The following is a 12863-nucleotide window of genomic DNA, read 5'->3' as shown; positions in this document are numbered from 1 at the left end:
TTTTATTTTAAATATTTATTTTTTTTCATAAAAGAAAAAATAACAACATGGATAAATTGTATCCAAAATAAATAACTTTTGTCCGTGAAATAAATCAGTAGTAGCCTGAAGAGTAACAAAACAAGGACGGATAAAACTTTTTGCACTGGACATTGGGAATGTTTGACGAGAAGATACTAAAAAGAGTCCATTTCTGCAGAGAATACAAAGAAAAAGGAAACTGTACATAGACGATGCAGCAATATACAAGGGTCCACGCTGCAGTTTTCATTAAAAAAGATAATTTAAACACGGGTTTCTTATCTCTACATATAAAAATCATCTTTTATCCGTTAAAAATGAGGTTATCCAAAAAGGCACCTAATCCTGTATAAAAACCAAACTGCACTGGTGATCCACACACTAGAGGGGGGTGCTGTGGAGGTCTGACTTGTTACATTGTAACAAATTATACAAACAATGATAATAAATGTTTATTTGGCAAAAAGGTTTTGATATGTAGAAAAATAATGACTGATTGTCTCTGATGGTCATTTGTGGAATTTAATAGTGGCATAACAGAGGTAGGGAGGCTAGCTGATGCCAGGGCATGCTGAGTCTTATAGTTCCACAAATGATAACACCTAAGTAGAGTAACCTAAGCCTCTAGCCTATAAGGGACCTTCAACATGTGCAGAATATTCCATAGCTCAATCTGCTACTGTAAGTTTTTGTTCTATAACCAGCTTGTATACATCTGGATTTTAGTGCTGATTCTTCTGCACTTGTAGGTGTGTCTTGCAGAAGTATTCCGCACGTGTGAAAGGTCCCTAAAGCTAATTCAGAATGGATGATAATTTAAAATGAATAATAATTTCTTAAATCCAATCGGGATTTGATACCACAATTTAGCCCTAATTGCTGCAATTAATAATTCCTAGCCCACTATTTTTTTTTTACATACATCCAATTCATGTCTACTGGAATAGCAGACAACATTATCTCCAGTCATCAGTGAGTCCCGGGCTTGATTGATCAGATCACCAATCACCAGTCTATGACATGAACCTGAGGCCACCTGTGATCAGTGACACAGAAAGGAGACCTCTCCCAGTCATTGTGTCCACACTGCTTATTAGTGTTCATCATCACACCCCATTATTGGGGTCCCTTAGAAGATAGTCCCTGCAGTGACAGCACTGCTGTGATGGTGGAGATGGTGCTGCTGCTGCAGTAATGGACTGGACTGAAGGTGCGTGGCAGGATTTGAGGTTTGGTACCAGGAGGAGTAACTGCCTAGGAAGGCACTGGGGCTCGAGCCAGAGTTGGGGGGTTGAATTGTGGGGGTTGGGTTAGGTCCTTGCAACCTTTGATGTGACCCAAAGTCCCAGGTGACTGCAGAAGGGGGGGAATTGCAGGTCGGGGATTCACTGCCTGTTGGGTGCTGATCAGAGGGCAACTCTCCACTTTTCCACATCTTCTTAAACTTTGATCTACGGTTCTGAAACCAGATTTTTACCTGATAATAAAAAATATGGATACATTCAATGAGTTGCATTTAAACAGACAGCATACTGAAAATGAATGTAGTAGTCAGCTGTCTAAACACACACCGTAAAGTTAGGGTCCCTGTGCGGTGAAGTAAAGTAATAATATCACAACAAAGTAAAACTGCCATATAAATAAATATTATTATCAGAATATTTCACTGCTAATGTATACCCCGACGATCAATATATAACTAAAACCATTGTTTTAATTGAGCTAGATACAAATATAAGAAATAAAAGCAAATATTATAATAAATATAAACGACTATTCTTTCTATGGCCTAGTTCACAGGACAAGATTTTTTATCAATCTATCTATCTATCTATCTATCTATCTATCTAATCTATTTATTCTATGTATTTGCGCTTCCAGTGTCCCGATATTGGTCTTTTCACTCCCGACATTTGCAAACAACACTGCGGCGTACAGCTGATACATTACAGTCAGTGATACAAGAAAAAACACAATAATGATAACAGGAAAAAAATTATAGTAGTAGTAATAGTTAAAATTCTTCTCAGTGCTGGCTGTATTTATAATTAATATTTAGAGCTTTATGTGCATTGCGGAGAATAGAAGTTACACAAAGACTAAATGCAATCAAGAAAAAGTTACATACATATACACATAATGCACTTCCAGGGTGCACACAGCCGATCTACATTGTACTGTTAAATAACGGCAACATATAATAAACCAGTGGCATATTGTTGTATTATTATTATTGTGTTATTAGTATGTATCACTAAAATACATTATGATGACTTAGCAGTATCAATTTCTGAAACACACATCGTGAATATACAGTGTGTGCATGTTATATATACAAATTTATATATATATATATATATATATATATATATATATATATATACATATACACACACACTTTAAATAGCGTTATTTATATATAACAATTATATATATATTTCAGACATACCTCAAATAGTTATTTATAAACAATAATAATAATAACAACCTTGTGCTTATATATACTATAGAAAACTAGCTTTTATATATTTGTGTATATTTAATAACTATATTCTATTACATATCAGCACTGACCTGTGTCTGAGTTAGGCCCAGCGATGCTGCCAGCTCAGCTCTCTCCGGCAGTGCCAGGTATTGTGTTTTCTGAAACCTCCTTTGCAGGGCTGCCAGCTGGAAACTGGAGTAGATGGTCCTAGGTTTACGAACTTTTTTGGGCTTCCCATTCACTATCCTGATCTCTGGCTCACACTCCTCTTTTTCTGTGAAGCATAGGAAGAGGTAAGTTAGAGACATAGGCATAAAAAGTCTATATAATGCGTTTTTTGGTCAGTGCCCGACATAATAATACTTATCCCTGTTCTGTCAGTGCAGCACATTGCTGAGGGTGTCAGGAATTATTTTTGCAGCATCAACACATCAGGTAAGCAGCAGCCATGAATTAAAGCACACAACATGCACAGGCAAGATGAGTGCAACAAGTCTGACATAGTCATGATACATTACCTTGGTCATTGTGTGTAGGGGAAGGGCTTGTTCCATAGGGTCCATAGGAGCTGTAAGAGCCGTTGTAGGAGGTCAGATCATAGGACTTGGCAGAGTAGGAGATCCCATTGATGCCACTGCTATGAAATTGGTAGGATCCCATCTGTCCATAGGGAGACCCCCCTCCACAGTGTTGTTGCTGCTGTTGCTGGTTGGTGTAATAGCTGCTGTCAGTAGCTGTGGATACAGGCAGGGTGGGGGACTCCTGTGACTTGTGAAGGCTGTGATAACTATTTGAGGTCATTTGGTTCGAATGCATATCTGACACTAAGCTGTCAAATACTCCAGTCATTGTGGATTAGAAGATAAAGAGGTTGGATTGATGGAGCAAAAATCAGTGCAAGCAAAAAAAGTCAGTGAGAAAGAAGCTCAGGAGCAGCAATCAAGATGCTGAAGTCATGATGATCCACAAAGAAGGAAACCTGCACAGAAGGGAGCGCTGCTGCAGATCACTACAGACTGCTGCTCAATGCTTCAGCGCCAGGCATTTAACTCCAGTCATGTGACTGTCAACCACGTCACCTAGCAACAGCCAATCACAGTCCCTGCTGGAGGCTCTGAGTTCTCAGGGTTCTGCCCCAGGACAGGAGCTTCTCCCTCCCTCCTATGTGAGCTCCACTGACTCCTACACAGCAGGGAGGGAAAGGAGGGGGTGGGGAAGGAAACTCACTCCAGGTCCCAGAAGAAGAAGCTAGTAGCTGCAAGCCTTGTTCTATTATGAAAAAAACAAGTCAGTGGATTGCCAACCAGGTATAGAAATAATACAGATGGGAGTAATCTGTTGCTCTACTCCCACTGAAATTCAGATGGGACACAATAATAACTAGTCTCATCATCATCAGGTTGTAAATTTTCCTCACTATTGTCTGCATTGTAATAAATAAAAGAAAAAAATCATTCTCCTTAGAAAATAAGAAGCTCAGCATTTATTAATGCTGGCCATAGACATTCATGTGTCTCAGGGGCACAGATTGCTAGTGAAACAGCGCAGAATCCCTTATGCAGTCTCATAAAAAGTGAAGGATCTCTGGAATAGGCCAAAAGTTCAAGAAACAAAGTAATCTTGTAGATATGATACATTGTAATAGGCAACAAAAAGAAATGATGTTGCAGCAAGCTTTCAAATCTACTGAGGTTTCTTCATCAGGCTTGAAGAACAAATCCAATAAATTTTGAAATCTTGTTGTAACATTGTTTCTTTCTGTTAGATATCTACAAGATTACTTTGTTTCGCTTACGGAGAACAATCACATTTTATTCTATTGGCTAACATGGTACCAAACTTTTTTCGTTTTACGGAATATCCACGGGTGCATAAAGTAGCCATATATGTAAAGATTTTCTCTTGGTATGATGAACCTCCTCATTTCAGTAAGGATCAGGACATTCTGTGTATATCAGAGAATAGGAATATACGCCGATGGATGATTCCCATTATATCTTCCATAGAATACCATTTATATATTAGAAAATATTGCGCCTGTATATTGCGCCACATTAAGTTTTCCTAGATGATGGTAAAGTTATTGATAAATCGTGGCATTCAACAATAATGGGTAAGAAAATGTTGAAGTATGAATGGCAAAGATGTGACCAGTCACGACCAATTGTATTTAGTTCATTCAATGTAATGTTTATTATTGAGAATTGTATAATTGTTCTGATTGTTAGCGAAGATTGTTACCTTTATGGTGCATATAAACAGTGATTTTGGTCCACAACACCATTATTGTCCTGACTGGGCAGAACAACAGGGTTATGTGTGGCTAGAATAAGGACAAGCCAAGAAGTGGTCCATGCATTTGCTATGGTACCCTTAAAGAGAAGGGTCCAACCCTGTTTGATCCTATCCGCTTGGTTACTTGGTGATAATATCCTATGCAGGACTTTTTTTCTGCAGACAAGCTATATTGTTAGGACGCAAAAGGATAGGACGACTCTTGGGTCGTTCCAATGATTATGGCTCCTTTGCTTTCACACAAGAGCGATAATCGTTCAGTGATTGGAGGTGGAGTGTGTGGGAGGTCTTATCCAGCAACCCACCTTCATTTACGGTAATAGGCAGTCATTCATAGATGAACGATTTGCTGTTTACCTGGGCCGATCCTTGTTTGATTATCGTTCATCGCTCAGTCGCTGGCAGCATTCACACTGAACAATTATCACACAATCCTGCGAGCAACTAAACGATAAAGGCCCTTTATCCGTGATAGGATCGTGTACAGGACTCTTTTCTACAGACAGGCTATATTGCTATGGAACAAGATGTTAGGAATTTGGCATAAGAGTCATGGAAGGATTCTAGAGGGAAAAAACAAAGGCAAGCCCTTTTGTCTTGAGTGGTAAAATCAAGTACCATACTAGGGGTCCATTTTAATCTTTGCTATGGGAATCCCGCTCTTCTGCATCTGCCTCTTCTTATCACCCACTTATGTAAAGCAAAGGCTGATCACAAAAATAATTATTGCAGCAAAGCTGTGCACACAGACCTTGTACAATGCCAAATAGTGTCCCTGTGAATCAGTATTATGGAGCCATGGGGAGAGTGCCTTCATAATGTGACTATATGCATGAGGTTATTTCATGACCTCTACATATCTCTTTGTATTGTACCTGTCCAAGCAGATTGACATAACAGGCCTGGTGGTAGTTTACATTTTGATACATGTTGCATGAAGCAATCATCCTTAGGTCTTGCCCTTATTTGCATTACACCAGTTGGCAGGCACTTGTGGATCCACAATAATAGTCATTGTCTTTAAATCAGGGACGCTATACAAATTACATAAACTAGTAAGAGGTGAGGAAAAGTCGTTAGGGTATTTGTGGCTAATACATGTGGGTACCCGGGTCAATGACTGCTGGCTCTGGTAGACTCTTGGTGCAATTTTTTTTTTTTTTTTTGGGGGGGGGGGGGGGGGTTGTGTTATGTTGCAATGGAGCACTGATTACTCTGGTGGTAATAATAGATCAGCTCACAGGGTGTTGTCATGGGACCCATCTCCTAGAAAGCATTGGAAGAGGTAATTTGAAGAGAATAGTTCTAGCAATGATAATTGTTGCTTCTGTGGTACCAAAAAACTGACTATAATCAACAACAGTAATCTACGGGTACCAAAAAACTGGCTATGATCAATAGTCATGTATTGTGGGTATTGCTTATACCAGGTATCCCATAGGTGTAATATGAGCGACACTAATCTATTGAGTCATTAAGAGAATTTATTAGACATGTATAATACTTTTGATTGTTAATTAATCAAGTAATCATAAAATGTATTTAACAATCTGACAAGTCATAAATGATAATTCACTATGTGGTAAGTTACTTACTGTACGGATTTTGTGGATTTTCATATTATGATCAGACGTATATGAAATGATTTGCATCTTTACGATAAATCATTTTTATTCCGGTAATAAAATCTTTGTAAAGCAATAATTAACACTTCAGTATCGAGACGTTTGTGTCTTTATTTTCAGCCATGCCTTTAGATCATTAGTGCTCTTCCTTTTCACCACTTAAAGATTGTTGAACAGGCTGTAAAACATTATTATTCTTAGTGCCATCAACTTCTGTATCACTTCACAAGGCATAATATTGGGGTAACACATTGTACTGATTACAAAAGACAGTGAAACTGTGTTTCACAGGGTTATATTAGGTAGAAGCCCTGGCAGTATAAGCTTACAGTCTATGGCCATTTCACATGAGGGTATTACGGCACATTTATGTACCCTTAATACAGCCGAGTGTACCAGCCTGTACACTGATGTACTGACCCGAACCCAGGGCATCATAGGGATCTTGTCTGTTATGCGCTCACACTCATGCGCAATATGTTTGTTATAATATGTTCATTTGAAAATTGCCCATTGAGGGATTATGGCCGCTTTCTTACAGAAATATGGGTTGCCCATAGGTTGCATGTGGTATTGCAACTCAACACCATTGACTTGATTGGGGTTGAGTTGCAACGCCAGGCAAAACTTGAGAGCAGTAGTAAAGCTGTTTCTGCACAAAATCAGCCACCTTTTTATTTGATGTCTTGATGCAGTTAAACTGGATATAAAGAATCACACAGGGCAAAGGTTGAAAGGCCAATTAAAACAGAAGAATCAGCATGTTGAGTCATGCAGTGTTACTTATTTCCCTTACTGCTGCATTGACGCCCATTCTGGCGGCTTTAAATAAGAATCATGGTGCCCGTAGGGTTGTTATATCTCTTCTACCACACAGAATTCAATGGGCAGAAGACAGCCAAAAGATAATGGATAATTACTGGAGCCCTCTACTGGAAGAAACAAAGCATGGCATGTAGCAAGTGTGTACATGGAAAATAATTCCCTCTATTAATTAGTTTTAATATCTTATTTCCATTAGACATACTACTTTTAGATAACCCCATTAATATCTCAAGCATGTATTTAGATGGAAATTGCACTGAAGGTGTGCTTTTTGGGATTATGTAAGTAGACCTAGAACTATAGGTACTGTATAAGCACCTTGTCATATGATGAGAACCAAAGAACAAATCTCATACTTCAGATTGAAACCCATGCTAGTATTCTCTATGGATATTCCAGTCCCAGAATGGTGAAAAGGCTTATAAACCTGGAGTTGCAGCACATGTACCACATTTTGTTCTTGCTTATGTGGCATGTAAGGGAACTCTATATAGCAGATCTTATATGGAGAAGAGGGAAAGTTCTATCATTGACATTTTCAGTCTATAAAGTGGCTACATTGCGACTTTGAAGTGTTTTCTAATAATTTTCACTGTTCTTTGTCAGTTCTGTTCTTGAATTTTGCAAGTTCTGGGTATAGTGCCTCTAGAATGTCATATCCCTATCCTAAATCTAAGACGGTCCATCTTCTAAGCTAATGTATACATTAATGCATAGTGTTGGTCATATTTGTGGGCAGGTGGGCAAGATAAATGATACACAAGCCCAAGGAAGCATAGTATGTACAGTTCTCTGTATTTACCCCAACCATGCATGACAGCGGGAAATGGGAGTAATTGCATTGATACATCACCTCTATGGGATTGAGGAGTATATGGAAAAAGTTGATATTCTTTTTTTTCTTGATATTAATATCAGGAAAGTGGAAATGGTCTATGAATGGTTTACTGCTCTGTATTCTCATCTGAATTAATTAAGCAAAGTGATGAAATAAATTGTGTGAACAAGAGCCCATTAAACAACAAAGCTACTATTACACTTTGTGGTTGGTTGTTTTCTTCCACAAGGAAACCTTACTGCTTCTGTTTCCTCTTTTATACTGCTATATTAATGGGCTTTGGGCCAAACAAGAAATGTAGCAGAATAAAATCTGTTTACCTTCAAACTTACATTTTTTGAGCATTTTCTTTTGCCACCTAATTGAGTTCTGAAAGTTTTGTCCATATGAGTAAAATACTATGAATCCATAGACATATAAATATACTGTATACACCTAAACAAAAAAATCCCTTAGGGCTTTTTCAGACGTGTGTATATTGGCCGGGTTTTCGCGCCTGGCCAATATACGCTGTCCCTTTCTGCTGGAAAAGTAGGCGGGATGGGACGGGAGCAGTGCACTGAACTCCCACCCCCTCTCTTCCCCTAACCACTGTTTGCAATGGGAGGGGTGGAACATGGGCGGAGCTAAGTACCACCTCTGTCCTGCCCCCTCCAATTGCAAACAGTGGCGAGGGGCGGAGAGATGGCCGGAGCTCAGTGCACTGCTTCCAGCCAGTCCCCCCCTGCAGAGAGGGACAGCATATATCGGCCGGGCGTGAAAACCTGGCCGATACATGCACATCTGAATAAGCCCTTAAAGAGTGAAACAGCCGCTTGTTTTTTAAAGTATGTTTATATACCATATCATTTATTTGAGTATAGAATGTAATAAGAAAAATTCGAAATACACCTGTATTAGAAAAACACATTTAATTTAGGCTGTCCGCAACATTAGAGAAAATGTATTTATCTGGTATCCTGATTTAGAAACATAGAAGATTGATGATAGAAAAACACCACATGGTCCATCTAGTCTGCCCTTATATTATTACTTTTTTCTATTAGGATAGATATATGCTTGCCACCGGCATGCTTCCATTTACCTACCGTTGATTTTCTAACCACGTCTGCTGGAAGTTGGTTCCAAGCACCTACTACTCTTTCAGTAAAATGTTTTCTAACACTTGTGCTGATCTACCCTCAACTAATTTGAGATTATGCCCCTTGTTCTAGTGTTTAGTTTCTTACTAAACACACTTTCCTCCTGAACTTTATCCATCCATTCATCCATCCATCCATCCATCCACACCATCATGGCCCTTGAAATTACAAGCATGAATCGATAGGAAAATAATCCTGCTTTTACAACATAAATATTTACTTCGCAGCAATTTGCACATGTATTCTATTTCTAGTTCGCATAGGCTATTGCTATACCTGCCCACCAGCACCACCTTGTGGCAAACCACAATATAATCCTACATGTATGAAAACACATTTTTAATCTGACTCAGGCGCCAGTCTCATCACACTACCGGCTGTCCAAAATAATAATTAAAAGCCGCAGAAGTGTTTTCCTGCTTACTGTCTGATAAGTCTCATAGAAACTTTACTTGCTGGTACAGGATTGTTATGGGAAAAGAAGCTGATGGTGTCAAAACAGGGTCCCTGGCTCCAAGAATATCTCTGCACAGGATATTTACTAGGAACAACTATGGCAGCAGACAAACATTACCTTCATATATGCACAAGTTAATGTCTCTTACGCACACAAGAGCACGTTTACTTGTCCCATAATTACTGTACTTTAGTATTAGCAGCCTGGTATCAAGCCACTAAGAGACAGCACCTCTACGGTTACTTACAGGGGGATTAGAAATCTCTTGGTCAACTTCATATATGAGAAATGTAAGTTATTTATGGGATTAAAAGTGTCGGCTTGCATGTTACAGTGTTGTCACTGTCTATAAAACCCAACTATATCTGCACAGAAATGGAGTTTTCTATGAAGATGCATAAGTTTTAGTTAGCACCTTGATATCATTGCTCAGGTAGTTGGGTTCACATTTGTCAGGTGTGTCCAGCCACCTGCTTATACTTGAGTTGGACACACCTGATAAGAAAGTTCTGCACTTGTCCGGCATCCATAGCTGGACAGCGAAAAGCTATATGTAACATATTTCTGTCCTGCTCATGGAGACGTCCGGCGTCACAACTGATGCTGCGAGACACAAAACTGTTCCAACAGGACATTTTTGGATCAGTCTTGTCATAAGTTTCTCTCTGGACTTTTCTGTACTTTTCCAAAGGGAATCGTGACTGGGTGGTCGACATGTGAAGGGAGACTAAGAAGTTGCGGCTTTATGTTTTAGAACCTTAGGCAGGATTTATATGTCCCATATTTGTTGTGGAATTTGTGCTACATGATCTGCACCGCGATTCTTCAACACCGATATCCATTAAACCGCACCTTGATGTGGTTCATGGGGCCCTTCACATGGGACAGAATTGCGCTGCTAGATGCAGCCAAAACCGTAACTGCAGAATTCCATGCCAAAATTCTCAGCTCTAACTGCAGATCTTGATGCATAATTGCAGGAAGGTTTTAAGCCATTCTCAATTTGGTGCGGAATTTATTATGGCTTGCAATGCATTCTGTGGCTTAATTCTGTCCCGTGTGAAAGGTGCTTATGGCTGCTACATGGATCCTTCGGGTAATATCACACGGGCGATAAAATCGCGTGATGCGAAAGGGAATAAATGAGCAGATTTATGAAACCAATGATTTTCTATGGTTTCCTTCCCATTAGTGATGTTTTCACTGATGTGATGTTGCGACATATCGCGATCCTCGGTGTGAAACTAGCCTTGGGCCGCATGCACACGGGCTTGTCGAATTCCGTCTTGATAGCAGCAGAGTCCTTGTGTACCTGCTTTCTTTTTCTTCTTTCTGTACTGTGGATAGTCCGCACGGCTCACTATTGGACACATGCAGTCCAGTTTTTTTTTTTTTTACACTCCTGCTTTTCTGCAGAATCCGCAGCCTGTCCATGATGTCAATTGCTGATGGGCCATAGGTCGGACGGCTTCCATTGACTTTAATAGAAGCCATCCATGCAAACACCGCAGGAAAATGGAGCATGCTGCGATTTTTCATCCACGAGCGGAAACTGGATATGGTTTCTGCTCGTGTGCATGAAGAATCACTTTTGCATATGCTATGGGCGGTATTTGCTGCGGAATCCGGAAGCGGTTGCCTACTCCAGATTCCACAATTCAAATCCGCCCGTGTGCATTCATCCTTAGGTCTTATAATTGTGGGCGAATTTTTGGTGCGGAACCCGTTGCTGGCTTCCGCCTCCGGATTCCGCAGCAATAATCCTTCATAGTAAGCTATGGAAAAATGATTCTTTATGCACACAAGCGGAAACCAATTCCGGTTTCCGCTCGCAAATGAAAAATCGCAGCATGCTCCATTTTCCTGCGGCTCCCGCATGGACGGTTTACTTTATAGTCAATGGAGGCCGTCCGATCCGCAAGTGACATTGCGGATGGGCCGTGGATTCTGCTTGAAAAGCAGGAGTTAAAAAAGAAGAAATCTGTACTGCACATGCCCGATGGTGAGCCATACGGACCTTCCACAGTACAGAGAAACTGGAAGAAGGTCAGTGCGCATGACGGCAAAGAAGACTACAGGTACGCATGGTCAAGGCTGGATTCCGCAGCTTGAGTCTGGAAGTGCTGTGTGCATGAGGCTTTACACCTGGAGCTACACTGATTGAAGCCAACACCTGGACTTCTCAGTACAATGACTATGACAAGTCCAGGTGCCGACTGCAATCAGTGTTCTTCCCTGTGCAAAACACAGGGAAGAAATGCTGCTGTGTAATAGCAGGGTCATGCTAATTTCACACAGGCAAGTGCAATATTGGGCCGTGAAACTCAGCCTGATATCGCGCTCGTGCACGTGTGATGTCCCCGCAGATGGATGGCGTTTTTGTGTAGAGTTGTGATCCTCCAGCACGGCTTTCATCTGCGACAAAGGTTTGGTAAGTGTTTTCCATTGTTTTCAATGGCAAACCTTGCATCTCACTCTCGTGCACGTCGCATTTGTCTTCCAGGCCCATTGAAAACAATTGGTGAGGCTTCCGAGGGAAAGGCCAAAGAAAGGACATGCCACAATTTTTTCCCGCATCGCATATGGATATAACCCCTGTGATCTTTGCCGGCCGTGTGAAAGCAACCTTAGCCCAGTCTCAGACGAACGCATTGTAACATGGATCCATATTACAGAAGTGCTACAGATAACAACCGTATAGCATCAGTATTTTAGCAGTATTTGTCTCTATATTGTCTTTATTTTCTAATGAACAAATAAAAGCAGTACAGAGGCAGATACACAAAAAATAGGTCATGCTGCATTTTTAAAAAATAGCAATGAAAAATACTGCCATGTGAATAGATACATAGATTTATATTAGCTCCATGTTACGGTCCACAAAAGACGGACCAGGTATAGAGCTAAAATATGCTTATCTGAAACTAGCCTTAAAGGGGTTGTCCCGCGGCAGCAAGTGGGGTTATACACTTCTGTATGGCCATATTAATGCACTTTGTAATGTACATCGTACATTAAATATGAGCCATACAGAAGTTATTCACTTACCTGTTCCGTTGCTGGCGTCCCCGTCTCCATGGCTCCGTCTAATTTCAGCGTCTAATCGCCCGATTAGACGCGCTTGCGCAGAAGGGTCTTCTCCCTTCTGGTCGGTCCGGGCACGAGCGGCGTTCTG

At 40.4% G+C, this 12863-nt stretch overlaps 1 protein-coding gene across 1 annotated transcript; it reads right to left on the bottom strand.

Annotated features, from left to right (window-relative positions):
* Positions 1-459: 459 nt before the first annotated feature.
* On the bottom strand, positions 460-3535 carry DLX2 (distal-less homeobox 2). Its single transcript, XM_066575851.1, has 3 exons — positions 3025-3535; positions 2596-2780; positions 460-1498 (listed from the first exon to the last, which is right to left on the bottom strand). The coding sequence occupies exons 1-3, from the start codon at positions 3353-3355 to the stop codon at positions 1151-1153; spliced, it is 864 nt and encodes a 287-aa protein (XP_066431948.1). The 5' UTR covers positions 3356-3535; the 3' UTR covers positions 460-1150.
* Positions 3536-12863: the final 9328 nt, after the last annotated feature.

Source organism: Eleutherodactylus coqui, chromosome 8 (genome assembly GCF_035609145.1).
Source record: "Eleutherodactylus coqui strain aEleCoq1 chromosome 8, aEleCoq1.hap1, whole genome shotgun sequence".
In the NCBI taxonomy this organism is placed as follows: Eukaryota; Metazoa; Chordata; class Amphibia; order Anura; family Eleutherodactylidae; genus Eleutherodactylus; species Eleutherodactylus coqui.
Note: the sequence above shows the minus strand (reverse complement) of the source record. Positions and strands in the feature narration are given on the sequence as shown.

Bases quoted from the DNA above. Each gene is read 5' to 3' on its own strand.
- DLX2 (XM_066575851.1), bottom strand. From the start codon at position 3,355: ATGACTGGAGTATTTGACAGCTTAGTGTCAGATATGCATTCGAACCAA. The intron at 2,781-3,024 runs GTAATGTATCAT...TATGCTTCACAG, and splicing joins CCCTACACACAATGACCAAG to AAAAAGAGGAGTGTGAGCCA. The intron at 1,499-2,595 runs GTCAGTGCTGAT...TTTTATTATCAG, and splicing joins TGGGCCTAACTCAGACACAG to GTAAAAATCTGGTTTCAGAA.